General features: G+C 39.1%; 2 protein-coding genes across 2 annotated transcripts in view; both read right to left on the reverse strand.

The window, feature by feature from the left end:
• LOC133534730 (protein retinal degeneration B) overlaps positions 1-18,903 on the reverse strand; it is a 228,934-nt gene that overhangs the window by 94,204 nt on the left and 115,827 nt on the right. The window lies entirely within an intron of this gene.
• Positions 3,144-18,016, reverse strand: LOC133534719 (striatin-3). The gene is made up of 9 exons (XM_061873959.1): positions 17,556-18,016; positions 12,952-13,200; positions 11,254-11,425; positions 10,504-10,680; positions 9,541-9,642; positions 6,894-7,066; positions 5,969-6,259; positions 5,277-5,531; positions 3,144-4,304 (listed from the first exon to the last, which is right to left on the reverse strand). Exons 1-9 carry the CDS (start codon positions 17,772-17,774, stop codon positions 3,930-3,932), a joined length of 2,013 nt encoding a protein of 670 aa, XP_061729943.1. The 5' UTR covers positions 17,775-18,016; the 3' UTR covers positions 3,144-3,929.

Consider the following 18,903-nt stretch of genomic DNA (forward strand, 5'->3'; position numbering starts at 1 on the left):
TGGTTCCTCTGACCGCCAGAACCTTTCAACAGTTTCGATAAGCGTGATACCGACATAATTATTATTATCACAAGTAGACTCCGAATCATAAAAATCCGCCGACCGCGCCGGACCGAAAACCGCAAAATCAAAAATCGTACCTAAAGCGTACGGGCCGCCCGAACCTAGATCGATTATTTCACCGGTCAAAATTTTACCTAAAACGTCACATCCGAAAATGACGTCGATATGTTTCATGTTATGATCACCGCCCGAAAGTTTAACTGTTGCCGATAACGTCCGTAACCTACGAACCAAATACGAGGTAAGCCTTTTTAATATAACCGCCGTGGCTGATAGTAAACATTTCTTATTTTCCGATTTAAAATGAAACTCAACAATGTGGGTTCCGTCATTATAAGGTAATTCTCCGACACCTGATAGAGGTGTTTTACAGTAATGTCGCTTCAATCCCAAGCATGCTACCAAATCACTTTTTATTAATGTACTTTGACTTCCCAAATCCAAAAGAGCCAAACACTGAACAAAGTTACCAGTAGCCGATTTGACTTCGATAACAACCGTAGGTAGAATAACATTATTTACTAATTGTGGTACCGAAGCGACATTACAACACTGTAATTGCTATTGCTGAAAACCATTCTGAGAGCGCAAGTTACGGTGATTACTCAAATTTTGCCCACTCTTAGAAATTGAACGGTCCGACTCCAGATTTCCCGATTCCGAACTTCGCCGATCGTTACGTTCCGTTGTGTTACCAGCCGCATTGTCACATTCGTAACTACTCATTAATTTACGCATACGACTATCAACTCCATTATCCGAAGAACTGGAGGGTCGGTGCATTCGATCATCGCGATAATGTCCATTCGGTGAACGCCGACCGCCCCCGTAATCATTGCGTTGCGAACTAACCAACGCGTGTCTCGAACGCTGCTCATTATCCACCGGCGGGTCTGAGCGCGCAATGGACATTGTACAAAGTAACTTATCGTGACCTGCGTTACCACATCGATTACATGGTACTTGCCGAGTACACGCGGCCGCCGTATGATTCCCAAAGCATCGAAAACATAACCCATTATTTATTACCCAATCCTTGCGATTGTAGGTAGATATATCTGCGAACTTATAACAATTATTTATATTGTGGCCCGATAATTGACAGTACGCACAGTTAGCAGCCTTATGTGAATTGTTGTTACGCGTATTCGACCATTCCGACTTATGATGATTATTATTATTGTTATTGCGCTCTGTCACATGCACCGAACGACCGGGTTTACGTGCGTGGTCGTTGCAAGTCAATACTGGTTCCGCCGAAGCCGTGTCTATTAATCTGCACTCGTTCTGTAGAAATTCCATTAACTGATCGAAAGTAGGTAACTCCAAGTTATTACCGCCGTATTTTTGTTCAAACCGTGTCTTAATATCTAAAGGTAACTTCGTCAGACTTATATGCAACAACATATAGCTCCATTGCTCCACCGGAAGGCCGAGATTTTTTAAAGCCCGTGTCGATTCTAACAATGGATTTAAGATTTTTGCCCTAAGGCCCAAACTTTTGTTAAGGATAGGTAAATGCAAGACCCGAGAAATGTATGAATCCGCCTGCAACCGTTTATTTTCATAACGAGCCTTGAGAATATCCATTGCCGTATCTAATGAACTATCTATCATAGGCAGATGCCTTATCAGCGTTTGTGGTTCTTTTTCTAAATTAGAAAATAGGTAATGAAATTTCTCCGTTTTAGAAATATCTTTGCGCGACAAAACTAGTGAGGTAAACAGGCTAATAAAGCTCGTCCATGAAAATACGTCGCCGTCAAAGGATGTTAAATTAATCCGAGGTAGCCGTGATGAAGCAACGCTCTCCGTTGGCAAGTGGGTACCGTCCAAGTTAGGATAGGCCGCCGCCACCGCATCTATCTGATTGTAGGCATCTGTGGCCTCCTTATATTTTTCATCATAGCTAGCAACAATATCCTCGCTCAGTTCCGCACATAATATATTTTCATACGCTTCCGTTAACGCATTAAAATATTCCTCTAATTTACGTAACCGTGCCGAAATTACGGTAGAACTATAACTTTTGCTGCTAATTATTTGCAAAGTATTTTTAAACCAATCGTATTTAACTTTAAATTTACTGGCGAAAATCTTAGCCATCTTAACCGATATTACTTCTAAGAATTTATTTAGTTAAACCGAAATGAATGAATGACAAAACAGTGTGCCTTCTTGGACAAGGATTTTACCGTTACAAGATGGCTGCCCTAAGCTAAACGCCCTTTTATGAAAACCTATCCGTTTCGATGGACCAAAATTTTATGTTCACGTATGAACCCTTCGATAGCTCAGCTGGTCCTAGGTTCCCTAGCATATTAAAACTTTTGGACAGGCATTGCACTCATTCAATATGGGATATAGCCACTAACCTTGAGCACACTCCGATGACTTTGAAGATCCTGGGCCTTCTTCAGCTAGCTAGCACTTCCAGGTCCTTGAGAGGTCAATACAAAGCACCACAAACTGATTGTTCGCCGAAAACACCGAAATACCGAATTTTGGGAAAAAATAGCGCACAGACGACATGCGTTGCAGACCGCGCCCGAGCCGAGTGAGGGAACGTCAGTGGTTTCTTGTTTACCCCCGAATTTGCTCCGGAACGACTTACCCTCATATTAAAAGATTACAATGCCCGAACAATTTCATTACAAGTTTGAGAAAATGACATTTTCGTCAATATATAAACTAAAAACATGCAAAACTATTCCAATTTTATGACAAATACGGAACATGGCTGGCGCGTTTTTTTTTTGCGCACAATTCCAATGGTCGCGCAAGGCAAAGGCGCGAACGAAATAGACAAACAGCCAATTTTAAAAATGTAAAAAAAGCTAATATTTTCGTATCTCGCTTGCAGCTCGCGCGCACAATATCGCTTCGTGTGTAATGACCAACTTAGCACACTTGTATCATAATGTACTATTGTACTAATTGCTTGAAATAATGTCGTCGTTCACAAAAAAATACTTCTGCAATCGGCATGGTCAGCACAGCTCATGTTCAAACATGGCCAACAATAATTTACAGATTACAAGGGAGAAGAATGGCCGAAAAGGTAAAAAAACAACTTATACTGTCGGTTATGTTGCTTTTTACTATCAATTTTGGATGTATGTGTACAAGTATGAATTCGAGGAAAATAAAGGAAATATTATGTTTTATTATAATATATTCTACATCGCAGTACTCGTTATGAACAAACATTACTAATGTTACTTCCGATATAGTACTTCTACTCAATTTTTGTTCGATCGCTCATGAGTTACAATGAGAGCACGATACTCGATACATGTCACAAAACAAAAAGAGATATTTCTCTATTGATATCCAATCAATTTAAATAAAATATGCTAGCCTAAAGAAACACCATCCGTTTCTGCAAAACGATTAGCAAATAGTGCGTAACATCTAACTGTACAGACACAAAATAAAATGTATCAAGGAAACATCGTCGGTATCCACATGTTATATTTATTACAAGGTCTCGCTTACAGATGCATAAGAAACGAACAATATTCTCACTGCGTATCATAAAATCGGTGAAAAATTGCAATAAAAACCTAAAATCCACATATTGAAAGTCTAAAAATATATTATAATAGATTTCAAATGTCTATACATAGATGAGTGTTCACTACGCGCTTATAACGAGCGTGGAGCGCGTCCATTACGTTACAATTTAAATACGCTAGAGCGGTCCGGCGGAACCGGACGGGCCGAGCTCCGCTCCACTACGGGCGACGCGGGCCGCTACTGACCACACCTGACTCGGCCGTACCGGCGAGCCGCGCGAGCGGGCTCGGTCGTGTCGAAAGGAAATACATGTAATATATATATAATATATAGTCGACGTCTGCCGCTCAGACGAACACCTTCGCGAGGCCGTCGGCGCCGGCGCTCGCGATGTAGGGCCGCAGCGGGTGGAAGGCGACGTCGAGGATGCTCTCGTCGAACTTCTTGCGGTGCGCGGTGATCTCCTGCACGCAGGTCTTGGTGTCGAGGTTCCACAGCCGCACGGAGCAGTCGTGCGAGCCGGACAGCAGGAACAGCCCGTTGGGGTCGAGCGCCAGCCCCGTGACGGCGTCCAGGTGCGCCACCATGGCGTGCGCGCAGCGGCCCGACACCACGTCCCAGAAGCGGATGTGCCGGTCCTCGTGCGCCGACACCAGCAGCGGCAGCGTCGGGTGCGCGCGCACGCGCGTCGCCGGGCTCTCCATCGCCACGCGCAGCACCGTCTGCGGCACACCCGACAATGTACACTACATATGCGACCGGCGCCGCGGGCGACGTCTTTAAAAGATTCATTCAAGTCGTGCGAACCACCGAGGGAAACGATCGAAATGTATAGAGTCTGTTTCACTATGTCCAAGTAAAATAATAAAAGCTACTAAAAATAATCCTGAATAAGCTACTTGCATTTATCTGACGAATAAAATCATCCTTGGCGTTTTACAATTTTCAAGTAAGCTTAACTGGTAGATAAAGTGGTGATTTTTGCAAGAAGTTTTATGTGGCAGTCAATCTATTTGTCAATATAAAACTTTTGTAGCCACAGTAAATTTACTGCCATGACAAACTTTTAGAACGCCATTTGACTTCGATCCTTATTATTTCACTGATGTGTTAAATATCAAAATGTTGCGCCATCTAATAGAGCACAACGCAAAAGTTACGGCGCCATCGCTCGAAACGATGCCGCCATACCTTTGGCCTGTGATGTAGTAAGATGGCGCCATTTTTTGATATTTAACAAATTTAACACATATCATTGGGAGAATCAAAGTCAAATGGCGTGTCGAAAGATGGCAATAAATTTATAGTGGCTACAAAATTTTCTTTGACAATCCACCTCTATTTCAAATTATCTTTGCTAATACTTTACTTGGACATAGTAAAACAGGCCCATGGACTTGAATAAATCTTGGACGACGCGGGCGGCTACCGGTTGCGTGCGTTCGCGACCTTAAGGATATGTAAGGGCAGAAATGAGCATTTAATTTATAAAGAAGCAATGTAATATATGCACTCTAGAAGTAGAAGAGACGAGTGCTTAATTTCTCACGTTAGGATTAAAATTGGGTCAGCCGGATTGAATACTACAATGTCAATATTACGATTGTCACGGTTTGTTTACCGCCGAAAGATATGACGGGCTTCACCGGTCGCCGATAAAGGCGGGCGTAAAAAATATGCGGTCGAACACGCACCTGTCCGGTCTCGAGGTCGAAGAGCAGCATGGAGGCGTCGCGGTAGACGACGGCGGCGCGCGCGCCGGCCTCGGCGAAGTCGGCGGCGGCGGCGGCGGCGGCGCCGTGCGCCTCGTCGCGCAGCGTGGCCAGCAGCGGGCGCGGCGCGCGCGGCGCCCACAGCCGCGCCGTGCCGTCCGCCGACGCCGACAGCAGGCGCCCGTGCGCCGCCGCCAGCGACCACACCGCGTCCGTGTGCTCGCGCAGCACGGGGCCCTGCAACCAACACGTCCGACGTTATTAAGGCGTTCAATGTCACGACGGGTAGTCGGCGGTGCTTACGTCGCCGTCCTGTTTGTACCGCGGCATCGGTAGCGATGGCGTAAGCATAACCGACGACGATTTCCCTTTCATATCTTGAATAATGACAAGTCCACAAATCAGTCAGGTATGGTACTCGCAGCTCTGTGTATTTTAAATGGCCGAGTTACACATATCACGTGTAACAACTTTGTCGTTATGATACAAGCACCGGTACTTCGCTTAATTGTACGGGTGCGTCCGGCTTCTGGCACAGTCTCACAAGCGAAATAGAGTGCAAGTAAATTCATACAGTACAAAGGGACAACGTGATTCACTGTTAAGCCAGGAATCAAGTTGTTCGATAGTACATGTATCGTATCTAGTATATATGGTTGTCAGCAAGCACCGACCTGCACGGCGGGGTCGTAGGGGTCGTAGGGGTCGGCGGTGGGCGGCGGCAGGTTCCAGACGCGGATGGTGCCGTCGAGGCCGGCCGAGAAGCACTCCTCGGTGCGCGGCGCGCCCATGGCCAGGCACAGCACGGGCGCGGCGTGCGCGCGGAACGTGTACAGCGGCTCCACGTCCAGCCCCGCCGACTTCTTGGCCGGCACCGTGCGCTGCAGGTTCCACAGCTTCAGCGTGTGGTCCTCCGACGCCGTCACCAGCGCCGCCTCCGTCGGGTGGAAGGCCAGTGCTCGGACCTGTTCATAATAAATACGTTGTACTTGTCGAATCTATAAAAACATGTCCTTCACTAAGTAGGGAGGTCCTCCGAATATCGATATCGATACGCCGACTGTAGTACCACAATTAGCTGCGTTCATTACTGTTGGCTATGGAACGCGTTATTATTTTAACACCTGATATTTGTCATATGTTCAATAAATTTCCTCCTCCCACGCCGTGCTTTGTCGTCGTTTTAGTCCTCCCACCAAGCAAAGTGTTTATTGGCTGCCCGAAGAAATTAAATAATATAAATAAATATTTGACACTTACACAAATCAATGTAGTCCCACAGTAAACAGTAAGGCTTGTGTTGTGGGTACTGGACGACGATATATAATAAATAATTTTACATACGGTCACGTCTGAAAATATCGATATGAAAAATGTGCCAATAATATGCAAAAATGTGACTGTATATGCATACATTGAAACCATCCATAACTCAAGAACAATTATAAGTGATAAAGACACGAATAAATTAGTTTACTAGGATTCGAACCTGGGACCTCTAGATCCGTAGGCAGGGTCACTACCGATTAGGCTACGGAGACCGTAATTATAACACGCAAATAAAATAGCGGGCAGTAAACAGTTGTATGAAGCACTGACCCCGTCGAAGTGCGAGCGCAGCGTGTACTTGGCGTTCCAGGTCTTGCGGAAGGACTCCTTGTTGGCGCCCTGCACGTCGTAGGCCTCGGGCTCGTTGCTGACGGTGAGCTGCGCCAGCTCGCCCAGCGCCAGCGGCTCCTCGTCGGCCTCGCCACCGCCACCCGGGAATTTCACTGTAACAATACCAACATTATTCTAAATACCAAAATTATTCTACAACATTTCATTTACTTTTCAAGCTGTCCGACTCTTTACCCGTTGGCATTAGACGCGCTCAATCTCTTGCTGTGTTTAAAAAACTCAAAGAACACTATTCCCTTATCTGTCCCTTAGTGTTTATATAGTAAATGGTTATTATTACTCTGTGGCTGACATGCTACTGTCATATATAGCTATGTTTCGCTTAATTTTATATATATTTATGTGTATGTTTATGCATGTTTATGTATCTCTATTTGCTTCATGACGGTTTAGCAACACCTACTTTTTCGATTAACTTCTCTATTTCCGCTACCCAAAGGTTGTCTGGAAGAGATCGCTCTTTAGCTGCTCTGCTGAGGAGAGTGCGGGGCACCAGCAACAGACTCCTTAGGGCGTTGGGAGGGCATCTCGACTGTCCCATAACTAAATACTGGGTTGAGGTTGTCATTGGCAGGCCAAAGTAATGTCCAAGCATGTTGTTAGGTATAGTTATAGATCAATAGATATAGTTTAGTTTTATTTTCATACTAACGTAGCTATTAAGTTTTGCGTGTTACTAACTAAAATATGGATCACGTAAACAGGTCTTAAATAAAGGATTTTTATTTTATTAATTATTTATTTAGCGATAAGACCGCTTGTTATCTGCCTCTACATATAATTAATTGTTTATTTTCTTGTATCTTTTAACTGAGGTGTGCCAATAAAGAGTATTCTATCTATCTATCTATCTATTACGACATCGCAATCAATAAACAAAACCGGCCAAGAGCATGGCGGGCCATGCTCAGTGAAGAGTTCCGTAGTTACGGGACCTATTAGTAAGTATCATGTACATAACAAGCAAAAAGGAATACATTCGCAGCGCTTCGTAAGTTTTATTGACTAAGAAGGAAAGACTTTTTGCGATAATCCATGGTTCAAAAATAAGTCTCTTTTTCTTTCAGAGTTATTATTTCCGTAAATATTTCCTTGATAAAAAAAATATTGTTGAAGACCCTTATTCGTTTTAAAAGACCTTATCATATGACTGGCCCACGCCTTAGGATTAAAGCTAAAAAAAAATTTGAACCCCACTTTACGGGTAGAGGAGGTAATGTAACCTAAAAAAAATACATGTAATTTTACTACTTTTTAATTGCAGCTTTCTAGCACTAACGATTACCAAACAAAGCCGCGGGCGGCAGAGATACAGACAGATAGACGGACACGGCGAAACTATAAGGGCACCTAGTTGACTATGTAACACTAAAAATGCCATACTTCTAAATTGCAAGGGCGGCGAATTTGGCAATGTTACAACACGCCCAAAAGCCGCCCAATACAATGAATGGACTCATTCCGTAATAGGATTTGCATTAGGTCCATAACGCATTTAATTAAATTTGTATTGGTAGCGGCTGCTAAAAGTAACTCGAGTTCTAATACTTCGAACACTCTTCGGATCCATTACTTTTCTGATTATAAAGATGACGTTATTCGCAATGTGTTACTGACAGTAAAAGAACGAAATGCATCACCAAATCTTCCACTTTTCCAAAAACTTTATTTCGAGTAAAATAAAATATGGCATTGATCATTTATAAAAACCTAACATATCTCATATAGGGCTCTATGCCAACAATCAAATATTTGGAATTGAACTGTGCGGAAATGACTGTTGGTGTGCCTTTGTTTTTGTTGGACCCGAAACTGGGCCCCTGGCGATTTGCCAATTTATCGCAATAACCCATTCAGCTATAAAATCATTCAAATAATTTTAAATGGCATGACTTGAATTGAGCATTTCGTGTATGTTGTGAAGACATGTAAAGAAGTACTTATTATTATCACAAGAAAATACAGAAGCAATTAAAGTTTATTTACAATTAGAAAAGTTAAGACAAAAAATACCATCAAGCGCGGCAGGAATCAATACTTAAATAACTTTATTGAAATACCGCTCAAATAGGACATAGGATCACGGCCGTATGATTGTACAATCGCTAGCAAACAAAGTATATGATCTCCTTGTTATGCCTTTTATGAAATTTCAAAGTGTGCAGATAGGTTATGAACTGTTCTTTAAGTGAGTAAGAACCACAACTCTAATAATCATGATAGTTCTTCTGTTCAAATGGTAGGCGCAAGAAGCCCGGAAAATAGTAGAGCAGCTTCGCTTTCCGCCCACGCCCCACGAATTGTCCAAGGCGCGGCGCACACCCACTTTCTTAGTTCGAAATATATGATCTGCACGAACTGAAAGCTGAACAGTGGTACTCAACCCGCGATCCACCGTGCTTTTTTAACTTTTATATATACATAACCTTGCCATCCAACCGTCACCGTTAAGCAAATTCATCTTGCAGCCCGGGACTACAAGGCAAAACCGTCTTTATGGCTCCCTTAAAACAAAAGATGAGTACCCCTGATGTAAATGATCTGTGGCTAACTGGCTGTAACTCACCGACTGGGTACTCGTCGCCCTGTCCGCCGCCGTCGGCCTCGCTCTCCGTCAGAGAGTTGAGCTCGTTGAGCACCTCCTCAGCTTCGTGATCCACCTCTTCGCCTGTTCCAAATAGAATCCGATCACTACACAGTAAACAACCACTTTACTAGCTATAATGCCGACCGGTTGACGACAGCTCTGGCCTAGTGGGTAGTGAACCTGCCTATGAAGAGCATTTATTTGTTCCTGAGTCATGGGTGTTATCTATGTATTTAAGTATTTGTATGTCATATATTTCTTTGTCTGAGTACTCACAACACAAGCCTGCTTGAGCTTACTATGGGACTTAATCAATGTGTGTAAGAATGTCCTATAATATTTATTTATTGAATGCACATCACATATTTGACACATGACAGCACCCATATAACGTAAAATGTGCTTGATCCATTTAAATTATTGATCAAATCGATAAATTAATATCCTAAAGAAAATACAAAACTATAAAATAAACCCCTATCGCATCTTAATCTTACAATCTGGCGAAAGTTAAAAAAAATAATACCGAAAGTAAAATCTATTCGATTCAGCTTCAAAATTCGTGCAATTTATGCAAGAGAAGAAGAATAAAATATGGTGTAAACTTTCAAGCTAATACATTATTTATCTTTTGTTAAGGGCTTAGTTAAGTAAGGGTTCAAATCATCATAGAAAGACCGCGGACTGGACGCACGCGACAGGCGGCGCGGCGAGCGGCAAATCAAGGTCTTTCATACATTTGGCCGAGCGCAATGTATGAAAGGCTAGTAATTTAAAAATGACAATGTGGTACACATGTAGGTAAAATAGTGTGGGAAGTCCATAACAAGTTGTTTCCCACAAGATAGCATGGAGTCGTTGGGAATGTCTGATGATCTGTCCTCAGTCGACTCCTTTCGACTGATGTGACAATGGGTCTCCAAAGTGAATGTAAGAAGCGACCTTGTTTAGGCGCGGAGTGGTGCCCCTGCTTGGCGTCGAGGTCGTCGATCTCGTCCATGTCCATCTCCTGGTTGGCCAGGAACTCGAAGTGCGTGAACACCACCGCCGTGTCTTGCACTGAGAGGCCTTCCTCATTGTAGCCTCCGGCCGACACGCCTTTGCGCTGTGGTTCTTTACCTGCCAATCAAAGTGTTGATGTTGAGTATGAACCACAATTTTTAGTGAAAAGTTGGTATTCACAAGTTGTTTCTTTCTTATTAAAACCAGAACCTTAAGTTATTATTAATATTAACTTGTAACTTATACGCGTCAGGACTTTAGCCCGATTCCTCTATGCCCAGCTTTGGGATGTTATAAAGGCAGAATATTGTTGTCCTGAGTTATGGGTTTTTATCTAAGTACATATTTATCTAAATATATAGGTACAGTACAGGTCGATTCACAAGAGCTGGTACGAATGGAATGAATGAGGGAATGAAAAAAAATTATATATATATATAAATATGCATCACATTATCAAATAACTACTCTGATTGTATACCAATACAAGTGGTCATTCATACAATGAAAGTTCCGTTCATTTTATTCGTGACAGCTTTCGTGAATCCACCTGTATTTATATCGTCTTCTAGTACCCATAGTACAAGCTTTGCTTAGTTTGGGGCTAGGTCGTTCTGTGTAAGACTGCCCCCACATATTTATTTATTAATTTATTATACATATACCTAAGTAAATTAATGAAGAACTCACCAATATCGTATTTGCGGACCATAGAGTTCATAGAGTAGTCGCATCTGTCTCGCTGCTGCTTGTCATAGTTCCGGCAGTTGGGGTCCTCCTGCTGCTCCTCGTTGTTGAGGCCCAGGAGCGTGCGCACTCGGTTGGAGCGCACGTCGAGGATCGTATCTGTATAGCCTATTTCCTGTTGAGGATAAATCAGCTTTTAATACATGTAGTCACAAGAAGCCGCCGCTCTCATTTTAAAATGTATGTTCAAGTAACATTTTATATCTGTGGTATTAGTTCTCGTAGTAAATTGTAATACAAAGAAAATGGAGCGAGTACACATTTTGCATACATCACTTCTACTCACTCTATTTTCTTTGCAGTACAATTTTTAGCAATAAAAACTGATACCAGACATAAATATAAGATAGGTACCTGCGCCAAAGAAGCCCCGGTTTTTAAACTTGCCTACTGTTTGCCACCAATGTGTATATATTTTTTATAGATGTTTTTGTTCAGATTTGAAGTCGCGGCAAGGCAAGGTACCACCAAGTTCAGAATGGATATTTATTTATTTTTATTACAGAGCCAATTACAGGTTCTCACTTATAAAAAATTAAATATAACAAAGATCAAATATAATTACAGTTCAGTTACACACACCCATCTGTCTACCTACAGCACAAGCCAAGGTTAATGTGTACAGCAAGCTGCAGAACTGCATGGACACATAAGGAATGAGTTCATTCATAAAGTAGCCATGCACTTCCACCACTGACTACAAAACTTAACGCGAATCCAAAATACAATAAAATCTAAATGTACCTACGAAACCTACGCATCCATGTAACTACATAGTATTAGTAAGCCGAGCCCAAACCTGCGCTAGAAGTATCACCCATATAAAATGCAATTAATTTATTTCTTATTACTGAAATGCTATCACTAAATACATCAAAGTCTAGATTAAGTAAAGCTTTATTTAAACTCCTGCCTGCCCTGCACAAAAAACTGTTTTTCCTATATTTAGTGGAAGCCTGGTTAATACTAATGGGACGAAAGTGCCTTAACCTTCTCGAGGGAACAGTGAAGGAAATTTTACTGAGTATAGTAGGACAATCAACATGGCCTTTAATGATATTTAATAAATACAAAATGTCTGCAATTTCACGTCGTTTCACAAGTGGGATTAAGTGATGTTTCTTATACAGCCTAAAATAATTAGCAGAACTATAATTTATATGCATTTTAAAGCAGAGAAATTTTATGAATTTTGTTTGTAATTGCTCAATCCTATCAACATAGATTTGATATTGAGGATTCCAAATCTGAGATGCATATTCCAGCTTGCTCCTCACATAAGCACAATATAGGATTTTAAGGGTCTTAGTACGAGTAAACCAAGCTGAACTGCGCATTATGAAACCAAGTGACTTGGCTGCTTTACACACTATACTATCAATATGGTCATTGAAAACAAGCTTGGAGTCATGGATGACACCTAGATCTCTCATGCTCTCTACTTGCTGTAGTATATCACCTTTTAATGAATATGAAGTAGGAATAATATTACGTTTACGAGAAAAAGTTACAGTGAAACATTTGGAAGGGTTTAAATCTAGCTTATTTTTCATAGAATAGCTGAAGTTTAAAGTTTGTTACTTTAATGTAACTTAATAAATGATTATCAAATTCAAAAGCAAGGTATGACAACTGGTTTACCTGCAGGTACTGTTTGATGAGCTGCCGGCCCTGTTTCCACTGCGCGCGCTCGGCGGGCTCGGGCTCCGCGGGAGGCTCCTCCGGCGGCGGGCGCACGTCTCCTTGCTGCAGCTCTACTCCATACTTCAGTTTGTGGAACTTGGCGCGCTCCTGCTTCAGCGCGTATTCCAGCATCTTGATCCGCCTCACAAGGTCATTCTTTAGATTCTCCTGACCCTTCCTCTCGCCTTGGAGGAAGGCGATCCGTGCCTGGAATTATAACATATGTATGAATATTGGATACCGTCAAACAGGTCTACATGCATTATATTTGTAGACCTTATTAGAATGCAATAAGGTCTACAAAGTACATTAGCAGTAACAGTTTTTTTTTTAGATTTTAATTATTAAGTTATAAGGGTAGGTCTCATCATTATTGTTTTTTACATACATACAATATCAAAAAGTACAATGGTACCAAATAACTATTGTAGGTATTACATTAATTACACAGCTTAGATCAGGAGTCGGCAAACCGCGGCTCGCGAACCGCATGTGGCTCTTTGGAGGTACGATTACGGCTCTTCAAGCAACCAAAAACATCACATTCAGAGTTCTTACATCAATCACTGAAAACAACATTTGCGGCTCTCAGTTACTTCCTAAAACTGGTGATTACTACTGTGGTTGGCTCTTCTTTTCAAAAGTTTGAAGACCCCTTGCCTAGATCCAAGTTTTTATGGATCATCTTAAGGGGTAAAACATTTAGGTATATTCATATTTTAATTTTATATAGATAGCATACATTAAGAGAAATATTGTAATTAATGCAAGAGCTGTAGAAAGTTACTAGACTGTAATAATAACTAATAGACTTAGGACTATTCCTGATAACAAATTTTATTAACAAAATGAAATATCAACATATCTGTTATTGATATTGCATTATATAATATTTCTAACATTATTATTAACACGAAAAGCTACCTCAAAATACAAGACACCTTCACTAAAAGAAGATTTATTGGTAGTAGCTTTCTATATATAATATTGGGACTATAAAGGTGCTAAATATATATAATATTGGGACTATAAAGGTGCTAAATATATATAATAAGGAAAATATGTATCAATTTGTAATTAATTTGCATCCTTGAAATTTCTCACTAAGATAGCTATAGAAAATATATTATATGCTCTTCTATTTATCCTCGTAAGGCCCACCTTACAAAATCATCCTATTTTTAATTTGGACCTTGTTGTATCGTAAATAGAGACGAATTTCTTTGTTTGAGAAAGCAAGGAGACAAAAGATACGCTACTTTATTTGGTTTATGGAATAGCTCTAATCAGATTGAAACAGAGTGTAAATTGTGTTGGACATTGGGACTTATGAGGTTATAAATGACTTTAAGAGTTATTGATACAGATTTATCATGTTTCATTTCATCAAGCATATGTTTTTGCCAGGAAAAGTTCTATCCCTAAGTGTTGCAGATCCTTTTTTAATTGATTATTTTACATGTGTCTGATTCTATTATACAACCAAAGAACAGAAGGCTTTACTTGAATAAAATATTAATAGTAACAAATATTAGTTTTGTTTTTAACACCATGGGTATCATTAAACGAGTTTGCATCCTAAAGAAGACCCTAGTTAGTTGTTTGTGAAAGTTGCAGCCATCCACTGGCAAGGTATCCACTATCCATAGAGCTTGATTCCCACCAGCTTGCCTAAATTCATACAATTATTGTGCACTTTAGTTTGACTCACAGCCATCCACTTCAGTCATCTGACCTATCAGCAGTTTAACCGAGAGTGAAAACATACAAAACTTGAAAGTAATGTAAAATTTTGAGTCCATACCTAGGTAAGTTATGAGAATCTAGTTGTTAAAGGACTAGATTGAACCACTATGATTTTCTTGTTTGAAAGTAAGTAAGTAAGTAAGTAAATATTCTTTATTGCACCAACAATTATACATTTTACATACATGTAAAACTACAAATGATTTTTAAAGGAAAATAGAACCAGGTAACAACAGGCGGTCTTATCGCTAAAAAGCGATCTCTTCCAGACAACCTTTAGGTAGCAGGAAATTTCGAACTCATACAAAAGTCAACAGGTAGTGCAAGGAGCTAAATATGGAGACTATTAAATACAAACACACATACTACTTATATAAGTATTAAAACAATACCTAATATACTAATAAATATACAATATATATATATATATATTTATACTTACACATATACAATATATAAATGGCAACTTAAGGTAGAGATAGAAAGTATAGTTTCAGCTGATTTTTGAAAATGGGGAGAGATTTAGCTAATCTTAATTCTACTGGCAGAGCATTCCATAACCGAACAGCCCGGAAGGTAAAAGAGCTATTATAAAATTTTGAAGTAGATAGGGGAGGAGCAAGAATATGAGTCTGAGAACATCTGATAGAAGAGAGATACTTAAAACGCTCTTTGAGATAAGGTGGTGTAGCGGGGTTAAAGAGAATGCCATAAAGGAGGGCAAGAACATGAGAGTCACGGCGAAGACGAATAGGAAGCCACTTGAGCTGAGAACGAAACTGAGACACATGGTCATATTTGCGCAAGCCAAATATAAACCTTATACAGAGATTCTGGAGGCGCTCAAGCCTAAAGCAAAGTTACATGTTTCAAATTTTATTTCTAGTATTGAGCATGGTCTAAATTTCTTGAAGTATGAACTTCATTCAGAGGTGTAATGCTCTATTAGCTACAACTATTTTCTATAGGAAATTACAGTACTGAATAAGTTAATAAGCTTGATGTTTCAATATTCATTGTGACAGCACATTGTGTTCACATTATAAATCTTAGCCACCTATGTTAATATTGTTAATGTGTAGCAGATGGCAGATACATGTGGTGTGAGATACAAATAATCTAACCAGAACACAGTGTATCAAAAATAGTTAGGTACTTTATAATCATTAATATTTGCTTTACTACCAGTAGGTATTTTCATAACAAAACATGTACTAACTCTCAAGAAGGAACACCAAGACAATCTTTATGAATGTTTTCCTGTATAGGTTTGTGTCAAGAACCTTGATGAGAGAAACATACAAATGGAGCTACAAGCGGGTATGTCCCTTACACATGTTTTAAATTGAGCACTTGGCATGCTACACTGAAAATACCTAACAAAGTCAATAATAACATTAACATGCATACTATAAATATTATTATTATAATTATTTAGTTTTAGACAGGCAGCTGATGCTGGTACGACTAAATCAGAGTTCACTTTCACTATTTAGATATAAATATTAGTTCATAATCATAGTAGATGTACAATTTGAATACAGTTACTCTTATTATATACAACATTTTTTATTTTCAAAACAAAGCTTATTTCATAACAAAATCTGAAAATGTAAATGAAACCTACAATTTTTATAGCCCATATAAATTTAAGGTAAAAACAAGACAAAACATTCTGTTTTAGCTATTTTGGGTCTATCTAGGAAACGAAATTTAATGCTTTGATTTTTTTCTGTTGCTAAATAAAATTATCAATGTTAGTGAAGCATAACCCTTGGAGTGGTAGGCCGTCGGCTCCTGACCAATTACTTTTTTTTAAAATTTCAATTTTTTATTTATTTTATTTTATTTTGCAAGAAGAAGAAGAACAACCCAAAAAAGATGTATGCCAATGGAAGAATTATCACAAATTTCCTAGTGTCAAACATATTTTACTATATAATATCCAGAATTACTTATTTCCTAAACTCCTTGAGGCTCTCCTCATCATAAATAGTAGCCATTATTTTCCAGTGGGACAAAAATAATATTATATTGGTAGAATAAGTAGGTGTCATAAGAAAAATCACTCGAATCAGAAATATGTTTTGACATTATTACTTTAACCTGGGTGACAAAAAAAATATTTATTTATTTAATCTTTATTGCACAATAGAAAAAAATCTTACAGTATAAAAGGTGGACTTAATACCATGAGGCATATTCTACCAGTCAATATTAAGGCTAAGCAGAGATTGTGAGCGGTGAATTTAAATATTTTAAATTAATTCAACAAAACAGCTGACTATAACACATCCTAACAGGAAAGTACACTCTAATAAAGTAGGTTATAAGCATGTAACATTAAATACAGAATGTACACTAACCATATTGTGTGAACAAAAAGCAAGAATTGATGAATTTATCTAAACTAAGAAGTTACATGAGGGTAATCAAATAAAAAAATCATTAATCAAACCAAAGTATCAAAAACTTACTGAAGCTTTGTTAGTAGTTAATTAAAAACAACTGAGCATTAAAATTAGTTATTTTAAGTTGTCTACAAAGGATTGATCAACTAATCAATAATTCCATATGGTTGGCGTGCAATAATTGCGTCCAGGTAAGCATTTACGGTGTGCAAAAGGTTACAAATAATAAAAAAAATACGAATTGGAACACTCAAATGCTATTCCTATTAGTATGATTTATCTTGCAATAACATAAAAATTCAAGAGAATTTAAATCTTCTTTGGTATAATACAAGTAGAAACCTAAAGAAATATCTCTCAATATCAAAACAAAGAAAATAGTTATAAAAAAACAAGTATGATCACCTCAAACTCTGCTCTGTCCACCTCCCATTGTGATCTCTCGAGCTCGAATCTCGCCCATTCGTGTTGAATAAAATGCAAAATGCCAGGTATCGAATACTGGACGCTTTGGCTAGGTTCGTCATTCTGTTTGTTGTTTATACTGACTCCGATTTGAGATCCCACTTGCCCTCCGTTGTGATGAGATACGGAGCTATCATCCATGGCTGTGGGGATTTTCATGACATGGCCACCATTACCGAACTTGTCACAGACCTATCATACAGAACTACAAAGACAAACTACGCGAAATAAAATACTAACACATTATTTTACTATATTTCAACTAAAGTTCACGTAGGTGACACCATCTAAAACATTTTTTATCGACGAATTCATGAATGACAAAAATTATTGCATGACGGAATAGAAAAGTCGAAACGACGTCCGTCCGCTACATTGCTTTTTTTTTTCGTTTCTGTGTTGCCCGCTGAAATGTAATGTTTCCCACATAAACAAATTAAATTCTGAGAACCTACTTTGCGGCAAAGAATATAATACTCACTAGGAGAAGAACGCTAACTCCATACAAAAAAATGCCCCTTTCAAAAGTTCGTTTATACTAGTGGCGCTCTCTTTGTATCTCAGTACTAAAATTGACAACCGGTTTAGCCTGGCGGGTTTTGGTAGGTAGTGATCCAGTTCTAGCTAGTGGTTCTGGGTTCGAATCCCGGCGACGGAATTTCTTTTTGTATTTTTTCATTTTTTGTTTTTGTTGGGGTGAGGTTTTTAAATTAGTATTTATCAAATAAAAAAATATTATGTTACATATTAATCAAAATCACAGGCATCTTTTGTCCTAAGAGATAATGATATCTATATTTTAAAGTTTATTCAATATAAAAGGTAACAATACAGTTTATTATCAAGTTATAAATATTTTTATTCCTATATATTAGGATCAAAAGAGCTTAATTCGTTCGAAAAACATACAATAGGCAGGAAAAAAGTCATTTTTTATACAAATTTATGTATCGGACGGGGCTTGTTGAACTAACTGTGACACTTCCATATAATATCTACATACCTATATGAATTTTATTCAATGAGACCACAGGTCGGTAATTTCGGTTCATTATTGATGTGGGTACCAAATAGTTAACCTATCCTGTGCGTGTGATTATCTTTTGATTTTTTTAAGGAGTTATTTTTGTTTAGGTCGTCTATTTTTAGCGCATGTTTTAATTCCCAGATCACCTTCATAACAATAAATAGAAGTCATTAAAATTTTCATGATAAAAACAATTTTATATATATACATATACTATTTATTGCATTTAATATAGATTTTTTATATATCTAAAACATGATC

This window comes from Cydia pomonella, chromosome 2 (assembly GCF_033807575.1).
Source record: "Cydia pomonella isolate Wapato2018A chromosome 2, ilCydPomo1, whole genome shotgun sequence".
NCBI classification, from domain to species: Eukaryota; Metazoa; Arthropoda; class Insecta; order Lepidoptera; family Tortricidae; genus Cydia; species Cydia pomonella.